Genomic DNA, 19,035 nt, shown 5'->3' with positions numbered 1-19,035 from the left:
CATTTATCCTAATTATTTTAGACCATTTTTGAACGTACAGAAGTACTAATATAAATTCCAATAATAAATATGGGACATAGTTTTGTTTATTAGAATATAATGCTGTTTATTAAACTGTAATATTTCTGGAAATCAAATAAATGCTACAAATGAGCTATTTTTTATATTTGTGTAAATATCAACAAAAAATTAAAAGGAGTTTTCAAATTGATTAATAGGTAAAGGGCCCAAATAATTCCACCTATCCTTAAGATAATGTGTTTCCTTTAGAAAGCCTTCTATGACCCCAGCCCCCCAAACTGGATTAGCTGGATTTGTTTCCTATACTTCTGTAATACTTTGTGGATACATTATTGCTATTTCAAACTTCCTAAGGTAGAGCTGGCTTTTAAGTTTCAAAAGTAACACCTGTTCTTTTGAAATAAATGGATGTATACAGAGTTGTGTAAAGCAAGAGCTAACAACCTCCTGTGCATCTCTTCCAAACCCAGCTGTCCTGAGTTAATCAGAAAAATAACCTTGTGGGTTTTTTCCCTGTCTTGTATATACTTTTATCAATTCTGCTACCACATTGATTTGTAATTATGTGTTTTCAGTTTGTCTCTTACATTCCTCCAATGATTTTCAACCCTGGCTGCACATTAAAATCACGTAGGGCATTTTTCAAGAAATTCAAATGCCCTGACATTCCCTCCTCAAATTCTGATTTCACTGCTCTGAAGTGAAAACTAGGTGCCACATTTTAAAAACCATCCCAAGAATTAATTCATCTGGTTTATCTGTGTATCCTCCTTGCATCCCCCTTCCTCATCTTGAAGTCTTCTGAGAAAATGGTACCCATGTTTGTTAAATACATTGATTAATTTGTTTTGAAAGAGACAAATTGCTTTGATTAACTGGAATGGAGAACACCTAAAATCTCATTTCTAATTTACATACAGAAATGCCTCACCTTATGTAAAAAATACATCACAGAAAAATTGATAGCAAGGTATATTTCCAAAAAATAAATTACATTTTCTATAGTTTTAGAGAAAGTTGGAACATATTTTAGATAGAGGGCCATTTAGGTCTAAAAATTTTAAATAATAAATTTTAATGAACATTTCAAATATAACAATTTGAAATATTCTTAACCCTCCAACTTCATCTGCCACCAGAAAAGTGTTAGGTATTATTTGTAAAAATTAAAATTACACACTGCAAGTTAACGTTTCCAGGGGAAAAGGGGTTGATCAGTCACCTTACAGCCTGGAGTCCAAACTGCTTCAAGACAGTACTGACTGATTCATGTGGGGACCAAGCCCATGGCTCTAGTTTTGTTTAAAATTTAAGCATGGAGAGTCCCTACAAATCCAAGTTACTGACTGATGTGAGAATTCACTTTTCAGATAACTAAAAGCCGTGAAGTCTTTCTTAGGCACTCAGTCCATTATTTTTAGTTCTTTCATCTAAGGAATTTATCATGCACTTTGTTGCTTATTGTTGACTGCTGTTTCTTGATTATTTGTGGAAGGGTATCTGTCCTGTTGAGGGTGGATGTTGATACTGTTTATTTAGTATCTGTCCTATGGTTTTTAGACTAATACAAAAAGCTTGTTCTTTGTCCTGTGCTGTCCTCCTCTCCTCACCCACTGAGCTTCAGATTGCTTTTAAAGGGTGTTCTGGCAACTCCTGTGTGCACTGCTGTTAAAAAATGTGCTTTCCTCATTTATTTGTGAGATTTTTAAAAGACTATTATTTAAATGGATTACACTTGTGCTTAAAAAATAATGTATATCTATATATTTTAAAAGGGATATCCAGATCAGTGTTAGGTCATATTGATCTCAAGCAGGGAATATGAGCATATTTTAACAACTTGATGAGTAGAGAAATACAGTAGTTAAAACTCCTGTTTTTTGAGCTCCCACCTAGCCACCCTTAAATGTATTAAATCATGGATTTTTCTCTCCATGGAAAGTTAAATAGCAGGTGTAGTACTTAATGAACTGCAGCAACTTGGCTTATTGGTGTGGCAAATAGATTGTGATATTCATTTCCAATTAAAGTTCTTTTGCAAAGATCAATGAAGCACATTTTCACAAATTGAATCACGCTAAACTAATAAACAAAATTCTCCCATCCCTGTTGATGGCAAATTGTTATTTCCTTAACATTTAAAATCCCATCACACTATTAATTATAAGATGCAAGTGCTAAGAAAGCTCAAATATTTATTTACCCATGTGTTTGTGTTTTGTTTGCAATTTTATTTTTTTAAAAAAGGAGCATTAACTATTTGTAAGAACACTGTGTAGGAATAATTTTCCAAACTTAGTTTTTTTGGTCTTTGATCCATAAGCATTTTTTATTTACTAAATAACATGCTTGTCTTAATGATTAAAAGGTCTGATCTTTGGTAAATTAGAAAAGAATCTGTTATAGAGTAACCTTTAATTAATGAATGCATAGTGTACATTTACATTAGAAACAATGGGGTTTGTGGAAAAAGGGAAATAGCTTGGGACTTTGCCTTTAGAATCACTGAGTTGCTTCAGAAAAAAAAATAAAATGTTAATTTAGCAATCTTAAATGTCACTAGTTTATTCAAAGAATGCACAAATGTTATGATATTCAATTTCAAGGACCTTCTAACTTTTCACCTCCCCTTATATATCTTTCACGGTATACTTTTGAAGAAATGTTATACATTTACATAGTCTTCATTTAAATTTTTTTAGTGAAAAGAATGAAGGAGTGCACTTGTGATGAACACCAGGTATTAACACTGCATGTTAACTGGAATTTAAATGAAAACCTTAAAAAAAAAAAAAGAAGCATATGGAAATAGCCATATGCTTAATTCACTTAAACTACAATTTTTTTTTTTTAATTTAAGTGTAGTTGACACACAATGTTACATTAGTTTCAGGTGAGATTTTAACTTATTTTTTAATATGAAATTTATTGTCAAATTGGTTTCCATACAACACCCAGTGCTCATCCCAGCAGGTGCCCTCCTCAATGCCCATCACCCTCCCACCCCCCTTCAACACTTAGTTTATTCTCAGTATTTAAGCGTCTCTTATGGTTTGCCTCCTTCCCTCTCTGTAACTTCCCCCCCCCTTCTCCTCCCCCTTGGTCTTCTGTTGAGTTTCTCAGGATCCAGATATGAGTGAAAACATATGGTCTTTCTCTGTCTTTTTCTGCCTGGCTTATTTCACTTAGCATAACACTCTCCAGTTCCATCCACGTTGCTAAAAAAGGCCATATTTCATTCTTTCTCATTGCCAAGTAGTATTCCATTATATAAGTAAACCCCAACTTCTTTACCCATTCATCAGCTGATGGAAATTTAGGTTCTTTACATAATTTGGCTATTGTTGAAACTGCTGCTATAAACATTGGGGTACAAGTGCCCCTATGCATCAGCACTCCTGTATCCCTTGGGTCAATTCCTAGCAGTGCTATTGCTGGGTCATAGGGTAGATCTATTTTTAATTTTTTGAGGAACCTCCACACTGTTTTCCAGAGTGGCTGCACCAGTTTGCATTCCCACCAACAGTACAAGAGGGTTCCCGTTTCTTCACATCCTCGCCAGCATCTATAGTCTCCTGATTTGTTCATTTTATCCACTCTGACTGGCGTGAGGTGATCATCAAGATTTTAATGTTTTTAACATGTCAATATTGATTCAGGATAACTGAAATGGAGCCACCTCTGAAGCAAAGGGTAAGGTTAGAACAGGGACTTCTATTTTCAAACAGCCAGAGGAGTATTAGGTGGATATGGACATGTGATAATTTCCTTCTGAGAAAATCCTAGAACTTAAGAGTGCTTTCCACACCATGGTCTACTACTTCCAAAGACATTTTTCAGTAGCTCATGGGATGAACTGTGTTTTGTAACCATTTCTAGTATAAAGAAGAGCTTATAAAATAGTACTCCCAAACCAAGTGGCAGTATGGTAATTTGCCAGGCTTTGTGTGTGTGGTCTCTCCAAAGAGGTACAGTCTAAGGGGCTAGGGTCAGGCAGACAGGAAATGTTAAGAGAAAATGTAAAGAAAAATTCTTTGCTACCCTACCCCTCTAACTCCATGCTTCTCTTCAGTAGCTCATCTATCCATACCACTTTGGGATTTTATGGGTCAATAATTTAAAAGAAAAATACACTGTGGTTATTTGTCAAATCCATTTTGCAAATACAGGATTAAACACACACACACACACACACACACACACACACACACCCATGTGTGCATACTGCATATGACCATCTTACACCATCGTTTCATAAAAGAAATTTTAAAAATATTTGGAAATTCTTAATATCAGAATAAAAAATATTTATTTAAATTGGGTAAGTTTAGTTTCACAAAACTCACTGAATAAATATATTTTCCTTATTTTGTCACATACCGGCGACCCTTGTCATAAATGAACGTAAGCCTGCAGTCCACCTTTTGAGAACTACTCTACCAAATGCCTTGTTTCAACATGTTGCACTAGTTGGAAAGGATATAATTAACTTTTCAAAATGTAGTGTACATACTATTTAGTAGGGGTCTTGTTAAAATGTACAGGCCTGTTTGGTAGGTCTGGGTGAAGCCTGAGATTATGCATTTCTAACAAGCTACTGGGTGATGCTGATCCTGCTGATCTGTGGAACACACTTTGAAAATCAAGGAACAAAACATTTTCTCCCAAGTGTTAGTAGCAAATATGTAAAGCATTATTATCCTTTCCAGAACTTTTCAGGTAGGCAAGAGAAGGTGTATTATAACAAGATTCCTTAAAGACACAGAAAAAAAATAATCTGTAATGACAATGTAATTAAGGCATCATTTGGGGAGGATGTTAACTTCCTAACCAAACTTCATTCATTTACAAATTTGTCTTTGGGTCAAATCATGCCATATTAAGTACCCCTATTTTTATTCTACTTGGAAAACATCCTCATCAACATGTGTTTCTGATTGATGCTTCCTTCAGTTATTCCCAGGTAATTTCCTATTATTGATCAGCTTTCTGTAACGTGTGTTCTAGTCACAAATGAAGAGTAGCATTGGTGTCATGTCCAATTCTTTTTCTCTTATTAGCATACTGAGGCAAAAAGCAGGAAAAGAAATGGAGATAATAATTTTAAAGGGATAATAACAATTTCCACCTTTACAGTGTTTTTTTTTTTTAGTTTAGTTATCTATTTTGGGACAGAAAGAAAGAGCATGTAAGCAGGGGAGGGGCAAGAGAGAAAAAGAGAAAGAGAAAAAGAAAGAGAAAGAGAATCCCAAGCAGGATTCACTCTGTCAGTGTAAAGCCCAACGCAGTGTTGATCTCAACCGTGAACCGAAATCAAGAGTCAGATGCTTAAGCAATTTGAGCCACCCAGGCTCTTCCAATGATATTTTCTAATTTCCAAAGTACTTGCAGCAACTAACCTGCCTTCTACAAGCTTTAAGATCATGCCTGTTTCCCTGAAAGTAGTCACAGCATTCAAGCCTAGTACCTGGCAAATATTGGTGAGTTGGATGGTGACCTCCCCCCACCTCAAAAAAAAAAAAAAGATTTGTAACCTCCTGGAACCTGTGAATATGAACTTATTTGAAAGGGTCTTTGCATAAGTAATTAAGTTAAGGACCTTGAGATGAGAGCATCCTGGATTACACAGGTGGGCCCAATAACAAGTGTCTTTATTAGAGAAAGAGGAGCTCACACAGATGCACAGAGGAAGAAGTAACGTGGAGATGGAAGCAGAGACTGAGTCACTTGTGACTGAGTCACAAGCCAGGAATGCTGGCAGCCACCAGTGATGGAAGAGGCTGAGAATACAGTCTCTAGAGCCTCTGGAGAGGAGCAACTCTGCCGCCACCTGCTTTCAAACTTGAGTCTTCCAGAACTGTGAGAGAATCAATTTCTGTTGTTTAAAGTTACTAACTTTGTGGTAATTTGTCACAGCAACCACAGATAACTAGTGTAGTGAGCAAAAACAGTAAATGTTTATGGAATGACTGAATCACTGAAGGAGGACTAATATTAGAAATGTAATCATAAAGAAAAGGAAAGAAGAGTCTAGATAAGTTTGCCTAAGTTTGCTCAGCCCAGCATGATAGAAGTGTCGAATATCTTATTACTTCCATACGTTACTGTTGGCATACTAAGACAATATTTGTTTTTTTTAATTTTTTTAATGTTTTATTTATTTTTAAGACAGAGAGAGACAGAGCATGAGTGGGGATGGGGCAGAGAGAGAGGGAGACACAGAATCTGAAGCAGGCTCCAGGCTCTGAGCTGTCAGCACAGAGCCCGACACAAGGCACGAACTCACAAACTGTGAGATCATGACCTGGGCTGAAGTCAGACGCTCAACCGACTGAGCCACCCGGGTGCCCCAAGACAATATTTGACTAGTTGTCAAATTGTTATCCATTGTCCATAGAAGATAAAATGTTAGGTAAAAATACTGAATATTTTGTAGCAATAGGATTATGGTAATCTTTATCTAGAATAAGATTGAGCTTTTTTGTTGTTGTTGTTTATTTATTTTGAGAGAGCCTAAGCAGGGAAGGGGCAGAGAGAAAGAGAGAGAGAATCCCAAGCAGTCTCTGCACTGTCAGTGCAGAGTCCCATGTAGGACATGAACCCACAAACCATGAGATCCCGACCTCAGCTGAAACCAAACACTAAATGCTTAACTGACTGAGCTACCCGGTTACCCACATTGAGCATTTTTATAAATACTTTTGTGCCATCTAGTTTTACAAGTTTAATAATTATAAAATGTTCATATTACAATCAAACTAGATTGTGTTTGTGATTGTGTTTGTGTTGTGTGTTTTCCAAGTGTTTATTTCTCTGCAATTGATCTCTCCTTCCTCATTGAAAAAGTGTGAAATTTGTTGGCCTGCAGGGAACTTTGAAAAAGACCCATCTGGTTCATCAGTCATTTTTCTGATTGATACTAGAACATCAGCAGGGTGGGTTATAAATCATAGAGTGAATGATCTGGCAGTCAATTAATTCGATATCACGTTTCTGGAGACTCTATGGTAGGAGTAGGTTTATAAGTGAAAAGCAAAGAGGGGCTCAGTCGGTTAAGAGCACGACTTCGGCTCAGGTTATGATCTCATGATTTGTGAGCTCAAGCCCTGCATCCGGCTCTGTGCTGACAGCTCAGAGCCTGAAGCCTGCTTCAGATTCTGTGTATCTCTCTCTCTATGTCCCTCTCCTGCTGACTGTCTCTCTCTCTCTCTCTCTCTCTCTCTCTCTCTCTCTCTCTCAAAAATAAACATTAAAAAAATTAATAAGCAAAGAGAAGCTATTTGTCTAGCTTAACCTCAGTTTTATTCTGAACTCCTGTTCTGTGAGCATTAGGTATTTGATATTACATAGGCATCCTTAAAATTTTTGTTGAAAGACCTCCTAGATCAAAGTATACTTTGGACCCCAAGTCTCCCACAACGTTCTTGCATGATCTTATTGAAACATAGGAATTACACATTTGGGCATTTCAATTATACATTTATTTACTTAAATCTGATCTCCTACATTATATTTTCACATCTATTTCATAAAAATCAAAAGTTTAAAATTCATGTGATAAGCATCTATCAATCAGAATTTTCGGTTTCTCTTTTCATGGTGTCATAATTTTTCACATCCACTTTCGGTTGATAATTTCTATTATAGCTGTTTTGTAAAAGCTTCAATTCATTCAATAATAATAGTAAACATTAGCATTCATTGACTACTTATTAGGTTCCCAGCACTGATGAAATCCCTTTATGTGTCTTCTACGTCCTGTGTATGTGTGTGAGCTTGAGGTGACGACTCAGAAATCTAGCCTGGATTCTTCATTATGTAGATAAGAAAACAGAGGTGCAGAGAAGCTAAATTACTTGCTCAACCAAGGACACCAAGGTGGTTAGAAATGTATCATTGCAGCATCACATCACGTATCTATGACAAAAAGAACAATAGCACATCTATGATGCAGAAACAAAGATTTCTCATTCCATTCTGTCAGAGGCAGAACTGCTGGAAGAACAAAGCTGCTTTTGAAGCACAGGGTCGGTCCCTCCATCTCAAATCAACTCTGCAGGGTACAGAGTATGACACTGTGTGGCCAACATAGCAGAAAATAAAGTTTAAAAAACTCTAAAATTATTTACAGTCCGTTGGTGCCAATCTTTTAAAGAATCGTTATTGTATTTTATGTGTATTTCTAACTTTGCCAGCTTCTCTTTGATATTTTTGGCAAACCAGTTTAACCTTCAATATTCTTCATTTATTATACTTGATTAAGTCAAATGACTGAATAGATAAACTAAAATCAAATCGCAGTATTTTCTGTGCTGAGAAAGTAGCAACCCTAAAGGGTAAAAAAAATGCAAATCTAAGTTAGTGAATGCTTGTATATATTACTTCACTGAATTTCTAAAATCTACTGAGGCTTGGATGTTGGGGGCGGGGGGAGAAATAAAGTTTCTAGAATAGATAGTTGAATATTTGACCTGCTGTGCATGGAAGGTTAAAAAAAACTACTTTGAAAAAAGATTGAAAAGAAAAAAATGAAAAGGAAGTTTCAGATAGTGGCATTTTTATCTTATTGGTTCCTGCTGAAGCCCTCCCTTCAGGTAGGACTTTCTTCCAAGTACTTTCCCTAGAGTGTATAAATCAATGTAACACTTCCCTGTAATGGTATTCTAACCTGGTGAAATATCACAAGGCTTTAATAAAAAGCTGCTTTTAGCAAAGGTCTCAACTTTGCCCCTACATCATTGAGATGTCAACTTGAAAGTCCAGGTATGTTGGGGCCATTAGAAAGAAAAGGAAGGGAAGAGAGATGAAGAAGCCAGAAAGCAGACAATTTAAAATGAAAAGTTTATGGGACAAGCACAACTAGATCTGTTAGCTCCACAGGAATAGAGTTGAGATAAATTAGGAAAATGGAAATGTTACAAGAAAATAAAAGGGCACTGTCTTGTGTCAGGTTCCCCAAGAATCTATTCTGAGATGGAGATTTATTGGAAAGTGCTCTTGGGAACAGCTGTAAGAGAATGAGGGAACAGAATTGGACAGAGGGAGGAGTGACTATGCATTGGCAAAAGATGCCTGAGTCAATCCTACAGGAGGCTCTGGATCTGAGATGACCCTTCAGAGTTTTCCCAAATGAAAACAAAGAGGTGGGGTCTTTGACCCTGTATTAACCAGCCCTTCTGTGATGAATGGCATCAGCAAGGCGGCAAATCTTAAGGCAACTTCTCCTAGCTGAGGACTACACCCAGAATTGGACCCAGCTGTGGCTTATAAGGAGCCAGCACTCTCAGCAGCTGTGGAAAGGAGTGTGTTGTCCCTGAGTGGGGATGAAGGTGGGTTATGAAAGCATGCACTGGAACTCAATCCTATGCTTCTCAGATCTACGTGGTTCATATCCTAAATCCACCCCATCTAAGAACACCTCAGAGATTCCAGTTGGTCTCTTTCCTGAAGAAACGTACAAGAGGAAGGCTCTTTGATACGGAGGATGGACTCTATCAATGTAGTTATTCCTGAGGCTGCAACTGATATTCATTGATTCTCTTCTTTACTATAATTCTATATTTTAAATACCCTTTGTTAATGTCTCTGTACATCTGGCAGGCTGACCCAGACCTTCATTTCTTATAGGTCTACGAACCTGGTTACCATGCTCTTTTTAGGCTGCAGTCACTCAGCTTGTTCATTTACTGTCAAAATTGGACAAGGGGGAAAAAAAAGTGGAATACCAAAGTTGATCATGTGGGTCCCAAACATACTCTTTGCTGATTGCCTTGTATAACACATCTTCTGGTCTTTCAGGGTCAATTACTCTAGCTGATGTGCTGACTCCTCTGATTACCTCCTTGGCTCTTAGAACAAGAACCATGAAGTGACCAGACAGCAGTCCTAGCTCAAAGTTTAATGGGACTCTAACTGTGCTTCCTAGTTGAAAAATTTTCTAGTGTGACCTACATTTACAATGCTTAAAGTTTCAGGAACCAAAAGTAAAAACTACAGTGGGTTCCTGGGAGTAATGTTCCCTCCCATTCATGCAGATTATCTTCTCCAAGCTAGCCTCTCAGCTCCAATTTCAAATGGTCATTCTATAACAGACAATTTTGGCATGGTGGAGTATATGATAGGACATTTGGATCCTGTTATCCCATGCCCATTTTCAGTTCCTGGGTCTGAGATTATTTTGTATTCTACCATGTTATGAACAAATAGTATGCAAGTACTCTGACAGTAGGGCTAGTCAAAGCCTTGTGGAAAGAAAAGGCAAACCCATTGCTGGAAAATGTATCCATCTAGTCAAGAATGGTACTTCCATGGTACAAAGTATCTAGTGAAAATATTTGTTTCAATATAGTTTTGTGGGATTCTTTGAGGAATTTTGCTGTATTAATGGCTTAACATTGCTTTCAATAGCAGGTTGTACATTCAAAATGACAGTAGCTAGATCACCATTTGGGGATGGAATTGTAAGATGTTTAGTCCACATAAGCTTCCATTCCTGATGCATAGCTACTGGTACTTGATGACTGAATCTAGCTGACCTCAAATGGCTGAGTCAGTCTGTGTGTTTAGGTGTGTTTTGTTTTTGGTGCTGATTTGATAGTAGATACTGTCTTGGTGGCACTATCATCAGATTTAAAGATGATGCTTTATGCTTATCTACATTTATCTTCTCCATTCTCCTCTCTCCCAACTTCCCAGCTTTTCTCCTTCCAGTGCCCTGACCAACTGTATCACTTGCCATTGCCAGAGTCTTTGTGCATTCCTACTTCCACCTGGAAAGGCTACTTACCTTTGCATAAGGTGGATAATTTGGTACACTGCCTGAATCTCTGAGCATTACAGGGATTTCCCTTTACCATTGACTTTAAGGCCCATCTCTGTGTGGGTCCAAATCAGCAGTCCATTTCCAGCTTGCATCCACACACTGGTGCTATGGGTCAATGGATGAAACTTACACTCTTACCATTTTTTTTCTAGTGTTAATTTTATTACTGAGAACTTTGTAACTTATAAAGTGCTTTATTCTCTTTGATTACCACTTCTGTCATTTACTCATAAGAGATCCCCATGTGGCCATACGCGTGAGCCGAAAAAGAGGTTTTAGTACAATAGATAATAACATGGTGGTTTAGGACATTTGTGCAACTTAGTTGTGTTTACTTGTGTCTTCTTATTCCACTGATGACTATTCCCAGAGCTGCTGGGTACATCCAACTTTATGATTTGTGATGGAAACCAGCTTGGGATGGGCAGGCAGTTTGGGCCACCTGGTGATTTGATGTCCCAGAGACTTGTTTCTATCACAGCCCCAAGCATGCCAACAGCTATATTTTGAGTTGTATATAGTTCTTTGAGGCAGATAGTATGATGTTGTTCCAAAACCTGAGCTATGTGGTGATTCTCCCATACAAGCTTGCCCTAAGTCCCAGAAACCTCTTTTTTAACTAAAGGTATCTATTCTGCCAGGTCGTAGGGACCTGCTAAAGAGTTCTTTCCTTCTCTGGAACCCACTATAAGCTGTCAGATTTCTGTGTCATTCAGTAAATGGGAAGTCGTATTCATAAGAATAGAATTTGCTGCCTCCAGAGCTCAAAGAGGCTTACCAGGCATTATCTTTCCTTCTTTGTGGCAGAAGTTATGAAATGCAATAATTTGTCCTTTATTTTTGGAGGGTATACCCTGACATGCCCCAGACCAAAGGACCTCTGAAAACTTTTCTGATGTGGCAGACTTCTAAATATTCACAGGATCTATCTCCCATTTTCTGGAGTGTTTGTGTTTTACCAAAGCCTCTGATATTCTTGACACTTATGCTCAATTGGTCTAACATGAGTCATAAGGGGATTGAGCTGTCCGAGTAATCCAGACCCCTCCAGACTATATTATGACAGAGAATAAGACTCAATATATCCTTGGCACAAGGCCATAATTGTGGTCTGTCTAACATGAATGCAAACTGTTTTTGATCCTTTTTTCTGATGGGGGTGGAAGAGAACAGAGTTGTTGCATACCAGGTACATGAAGCTGTATTCATTGCTCTATCAGAGATAGGGCATCTGATGCCCCAGATGCAGTAGGACAAATACTTGTTTAAGTGTTCAGTAGTCCACTGTAATTCATCAAGATCTGCCTGGTTTTTGTAGGGACCAGATGGCTGATTAAATGGGAATATTATGAGAACTACCACATTTCATACTTTTAAGTCTTTAAGAGTGGTATTAATCTCTTCAAATCCTCCTAACTTGACCTTTCCTCATTCTGATAGCTTTTACTCCAGAGGCCAAGGAACCAATGTGGGAGTTGTATCAACTACCATGTAAGTTCATCTAATTAAACATTTCAGTGACCAGAAAAATAATCACCAGATGAGTCTGGAGACCAACTGTGACCTGGAACTGGGGTAGAATTTTCTTAATTGCCTTTCCTGTATCTGTTCAGCTGTTCCAATAACTCCAACAAGAAGGTCATGATGTGCTGCTTCAGTCTCCAGGTATCAGTGTCAATGGTTCTCTAATTGTGTAGATATTTCTCTTTCCTTAATGTTAACTAAGAAAATGGCTACAGGTCCCTTTGGACAGGGACCAATTAAATGATTACCATATGCCCTTTATATGATGTTGGAACAGCTTTCTTCAAGGGGATCCTGTCTTGCCTTCAGTCAGTAGGTCCTAGATCTGAGCATGAACTGAGTTCTGATAACTCCAGTCAAGGGATCTTGAGTTTTTATCAGTATAGCTGAATCCAGCTTCCTGATTATGCATATATGATTTCTTTAGATTATATAGATTGAGCAGTACTCTTGTTGGCCATCTGTATATCTTGTACCCAGAAACTTTGTGTTCTAGTAACTACCTCCATAGTATTCTGCATATCAGGCCACCCTGGCTGCCAATCTGATAATGTTTACAGTAAGTTTAAGTAAAATATTATAGTAAGGGGTTAAAGAGTGAGAAGGTCAATGAGACTAAATGTAAGCAAAAATGTTTATAAATAATCTAATAAGATTAATGTCAGATGTCAATTTATCAATAGTAAGGACTATGAGATGTTAAGATTTCCTCATCTAGAAGGTGTAGGAGATGAACGAATCAATGAATCTCCTAAGCTGCCTCATTTCCTTCAATACAACTAAACACAGACAGATATACAGAGAAATTAATGCAGACACTCGTCTGCAAATCCATCCCCCTCCTTCCCCAATCCTGTAAGAACAACACCATAGTATTGGAACTTCTATGACATCATGGTTTCTGATCCTATCTATATAAATCTTTGGGGGTTGCTAAGGTTATTCCTATGCATGAAACCAAATGTATAAACATGTATAAATGTATAAAATATATACAAATACATAAAAATACACATCTTAAAGAAAAAGGTTTAGGAAGTTTGTTAAAGTACTGAACTTATCAACTATTTTAAAAAATCCATTCCTTAAATCATAACCCCTGAATAAGCCATTTGACCCCACCTGGACTCAGTATCCATATATGTCAATGAAGGTTAAAAACAAAACAAACAAAAAAACTTCCAAGTCTTCCACAAGTATGTTTTGTTATTTTCTGTGCAGATACGTGGTACATGGATTTCCATCTCATTCATAATTGCTGGAGAATAGGCACAGTGTAATGGCCATCATATCCTACTACATTTCAACTTAATTTAGGAGTACCTTTAGGATATCATGTGTCTGGCTCTTCTTAAATTAGCTCTACTATTCTGACATTTAAGAAAAAACAAGCCACAACAGATCTCCTCCTATGAGTATTTTTAAACAAAGAATGCATGGCTCTAAGGAACCATCCACTGCTGGTTCTGAGAATTGTAGACATCTCTCCTAAATTTTGTACTCATTGACGTTACATCAGTAGCTTGATTTTTGGCCATGGTAGGAGTATTTACACTTTGAAAATCAACAAACATTATAATTCAGGGTTTTTGTTTTGTTTTTGTTACTTTGTTTTTTAAGCTTGATGCTAAACATTTCAATCTGAAAACAGGAGGGTACAACCAGGTGACTAAAGAGTTACTTGAGACCTGATAAATTTTCTTTCAAGTCAAGAACTTGGATTCCTTCCAGAAACCAAAAGTCTATTTCTTCCAAAGGAACACAACGAGTGTTAGGGATAGTGAGGTTTTTATCTAAACTACTATAAATAGGATACTCGGTATTTAAAGATATCATTCATGTAGAAACCCAAAGCTACCTTATTCTATTCATAAGCAGTTCATTTCCGTTTATCCGCTATGAAAAGGGAAGCAAGAGAGTAGAGGATTATCTAGAAAATTAACAGAATTCATTTAGACTGATAAATATATTTATATCATTCAACCTCCAAGACAAAATTTTCCTCTACTAATATTCCTATAGTTAATAGATTAGATTAGGTTGATCTTTCTAGCTTTTGCTTTTCTCTATTCTTCTGTTGCTCTGTCTTTAGTATCAACTTCTAATGGAGGATGGACAGTGATAGAATAAAAAGGCCAACCTCAATTCTTTAAGCTTTTTCAATTTGTAAAGAGCTTATAAAACGGATTCGTGAGTAAAATTTGTCAAAGTATATCTGCAATTATAGGTAATGCCAGCTATTTATGATTCTTCCATGCCTCTAGTCCCAGTATGTAATGTTGCCACTAAAGAGTAGCAATGGAAGGAGTAGGAGTTGTTGCTGATTTTCTTAGATAACTATTAATGATAATATTACCTGGATCATTCATTTTGAATATGTGATAATATCCAATCCAGTGCTTTAACAATACTCCTTGGTATTCATTTTTTATGTGCATAAGTGAGGTATCTGCCAACAGAACATCTTTTGATAGTTCATGAGTATTGGGCCACAGCAACCAGAAGCTATAAGGAAAGACTAAGAAATGAATAAATACCCAATCAAATGAAGCTATCATTATTATTGCTTTAGAACTAAGAGGGTCGGATTTAGTAAGGTACTGTTTAGAAGTGGGCTATATTGTTCAGTAATCGCCTGAAGTGGCTAAGAAGTAAATGGGTTAACTTTTTTGGTAATAACAGAAGAAAACTGCTGCTCCTCCCCTGCAGAAAACCAAACAAGAAACCAAAATTCCACACAGTTGTTTGTATTCCAAAGGGTAAAACTTTACATGTATTCTTCAGGGATTCGATGTTAATGAACATTTTACCCATAGTAACTGCCTATTTTGTTATAAAAAAAAAGTATAAATTTTTTTGTAACTAAACTATGGGAATTATTTTCATTACATAGTTGTGTGCACACACACACACACACAAATACATATATTTAAAATGTTTATTTTTCTTTTGCTACCTACTCTTAACTTTTTGTTTGGTTTTTAAATTAAATATTGATTGATTATATTTTTATCTTCCTTAATCATGTGAACTGAAAATGGGGGGTATGGTGGTTGTGGAGAGAAACCTTTAGGGAAATTAGATTATACACAAAAATATAAGCATATTCTCTTTTCTACAAAAGTATTAAAATTGTTTCTGGTTTTGTTTTGGGTTCGTTTTGTTCCTATTGCTCTTGTCTTTGGGTTTGGATTTGGTCCTCTGCCTCTCCTTCCAGTTCTCCTTTCACTTACAGACAAACAAGCAAAAGCCTTGTGTATGTGTTTTCCCCTCAGACTACACAACTTTCACCTCTCGTAGTTACTCTGGGTTAGAGTTGCCCAGATCCTCATGATGAACAATTCTAAGAAACTTTAGTGCAAGGTAGATATGATTTCAGAAATCATCTTCTCTGGCCTTTTATATTAACAATATTTTTTGGCTTCCCTCTGCTTTTTTGAAGTTGTTGATTAAATATGTGTTTTTTGACAACCTCCTCATTACATCTTCTTAAACAAATGAGTCCTGGTTTGTAAAACATTATCAACATTATAGAAAGAAGAGAATAGCTAATTATTTTTTTTTTACACACAATAAAAAGTTTCCAGGGTAAAAATTGAATTCAACCATAGAGGAGTATAAAACATAAATGAAAGTTTTTTGTTGCTGTTTTGTTTTGATTAGGCATATAATAAAAATCACACAAAAGAGAAAATTAGAAGTTATGAATATTGCTCAAAAAATGCATGATCTAAATCTGTTATAAACTAAGATGATTTTAAATAATCAATAGTGCCTTTAAAAAATAATTCATTTGACCTTAATGGTAAAACATCCTTTAGTGTCCTACAGGCTGTAACATCCTAAAGAAAGAATTTAATCTACCTGGCCTGTCATTGAACAGTATCTATATATCTTCACACCATAGCTATAGGAACATAAATACTCTTCAACATTATCAACTTTTTACCCAACCTACGAAGAAAGCTGGGGGTACTATTTCAAGTCACAGGATTGAATGCAACCACTTACAGTGCTGAGAATGTAAGACATTAGCTAGCCAAAGGTGTGATTAGGGAGATGATGGGAAAGGGCATTGAGGTCCGGAGAGGAATTGAAGAAAAGCAAAGTCTTTAATATGCACATTGTACAAAATAGTGTGTTAAAAGATAATGTCAAACATGTCATGTTATGAAAAGTGAAAGCCTAACCACTACCATTTCAAATTTTTAAGGTATTGCCAAACATTAGGAGAATGAGACAGAAGAAAATGGTATTTTAAGAAAAATTACGATGTTGCCTCAAATGGAGTTATATATGATTTAACTAGAGTTGCCATACTAATTGTAGAACTAAAAGGGGAAATTGAAGAATCTGGAATCTGTAGGAGAGGTGTCAAGAAACTTTTCATCATAGATTCTTTTATATTGGTTTTTCAGAATCCTGAGTGACTTTGGTAAAGCAGATTATTTTAAGCATGGCTATACTGGGCCATTAGGAACTAACAGAAAAAAATAAATAAATTTGAAAGCCAAAGTATAAAATACATGGCCAGATACTATAAATACAGACATGTTTATACATAGTTTTACAAAGAAGTTATATTTGACAAAGTTTTTTCCCAGCTTTATTGACATATAGGTCATTAATACATAAGTTGAAGGAGTATTTGATTTGAGATATGTGTATATTACAAAATGATTCCCACAATAAGGTTAATTCACACCTCCATCCCCTCACATGATTAGCATTATTGTTTTATTGGTAGTGGTAATAACACTTAAGATCTACTTTCTTATCAACTTTCAAATTTATAATATGTTACTATTAATTATGGTCTCTGTGCTGTACATTAGATCCCAGAACTTCTTAACCTTATAGCCAGAAGTATGCACACTCTAAGATTTTCCTATCCACCCCCCCCCCCCACCTCTCCTACCCTTAGCAATCACCATTGTACTGTTTCTAGGGACTGGCTTTTTTATATTCCATATATGAGATCATACAATATTTGTCTTTCTCTGACTTATTTCACTTAGTCTAATCCCCTCAGGTTCCATCTGTATTGTCATAAAAGTCAGGATTTCCTGCTTTTATGACTATATAATATTCCATTGTGTGTATACACCTTCTTTAAGGTCTATTGGCAGATGAATATGTTGTTTCGATGTCTTGGCTGTTGCAAATAATGCTGCAGTTAACATGAGGATACAATTATCTCTGAGATAGTAATTCCATGTCCTTAAGATATATACTCAGAAGATCATATCATAGTTCTAGCTTTATTTTTTTGAGGAACCTCCATATTGTTTTCCATAGCAGTGGTATCAATTTACATTCCCACCGATGGTGCACAAGGATTCCCTTTTCTATGGTCTTGCCAATACATGTCTTATCTTTTTGACAAATGTCCATTCTAACAGATGTGAGGGGATACTGCATTAAGGTCTTGATATGCATTTCCCTGGTAGTTATTGATGTTGAGCATCTTCTCATTTATCTGTTGGCCATTTGAATATCTTTTTTGGAAAAAATGTTTAAGTCCTCTGCCCATTTTTAAATTGGATTGTTTTTTTTTTTGGGGGGGGGTTGGCTGGGTTTTTTGTTTTTGATTTTCTGCTATTGAGTTGTATTAACCCCTAGTCAGATAGTTTGCAAACATTTTTCTACTATTCTGTAGGTTGCCTTTTCATTTTTTTTGGATGCAGAAGCCTTTTAGTTCAATGTAGTCACATTTGTTGATTTTTCCTTTGGTTGCTTATACTTTTAGTGTTATATCCAAAAAATTACTGCTGTGACAGATGTCAGGGAGCTCTTTCTTTATGCTTTATTTTAGTATTTTTTACAGTGTCGGGTCCACTTTAAGTAATCCACTTGAGTTAATTTTTATAATTGGGTAAGATAATGACCCAATTTCATTCTTTTGCATGTGAATATCTAGTTTTCCAAACAACTTATTGAAAAGACTATCCTTTCCTTACTGAGAATTCTTAGGTATTTTGTCAAATATTGGTTGACCATATATATGTAGGTTTACTTCTGGGCTCTCCATTCTGTTCTGTTCTATGTATCTGTTTTTATGGCACCCCAACACTTTTTGAAGACTATAGCTTTGTAATAAAGTTAGAAATCAGGAAGTGTGATGCCACTAGCTTTGTTGATCTTTCTTGGGATTACTTTGGCTATTTGATTTTTTTTTGAGGTTCTATATGAATTTTAGGATTTTTTTTCCATTTACTTGGAAAATGCCATTAGAATTTTGATAGGAATTACATTCAATTCATAGGTGGCTTTGGATAGTATGGCATCTTAACAATGTTCTTCTGATCCATGAACATGTGATATCTTTCCACTTACTCAATTTCTTTCATCAATGTCTTGTAATTTTTGGTATCCAGACCTTTAACCTTCTTGGTTAAATTTAGTCTTAAATATTTTATTTTTGATGTTATTGTAAGTAGGATTATTTGTCAGATTTAAAGATTTTTTTAATGTTTATTTAGTTTTGAGAGACAGAATGTGAGCGGGGGAGGAGCAGAGATAGGAGACACAGAATCCAAAGCAGGCTCCATCCAGGCTCTGAGCTGTCAGCACAGAGCCCGACGCGGGGTTCCAACTCATGAACCGGGAGATCATGACCTGAGCCAAGTCGGACGCTTAGCCGACTGAGCCACCCAGACACCCCTAGT

At 36.3% G+C, this 19,035-nt stretch overlaps 1 protein-coding gene across 2 annotated transcripts in view; it reads left to right on the top strand.

Annotated features, from left to right (window-relative positions):
* SPAG16 (sperm associated antigen 16) overlaps positions 1-19,035 on the top strand; it is a 1,004,778-nt gene that overhangs the window by 890,535 nt on the left and 95,208 nt on the right. Inside the window, exon 16 of one of the 2 annotated variants that reach the window (XM_047872136.1) lies at positions 12,284-12,334. The exons of the other annotated variant lie outside the window; for it this stretch is intronic. Within the exon in view, the coding sequence (XP_047728092.1) occupies positions 12,284-12,334 (51 nt within the window). The remainder of the gene's footprint in view (positions 1-12,283; positions 12,335-19,035) is intronic. 2 annotated transcript variants of the gene reach the window in all.

This window comes from Prionailurus viverrinus, chromosome C1 (genome assembly GCF_022837055.1).
Source record: "Prionailurus viverrinus isolate Anna chromosome C1, UM_Priviv_1.0, whole genome shotgun sequence".
Classification (NCBI taxonomy): Eukaryota; Metazoa; Chordata; class Mammalia; order Carnivora; family Felidae; genus Prionailurus; species Prionailurus viverrinus.
The sequence above is the reverse complement of the archived record's forward strand: the minus strand, read 5'-3'. Positions and strand labels throughout refer to the sequence as shown.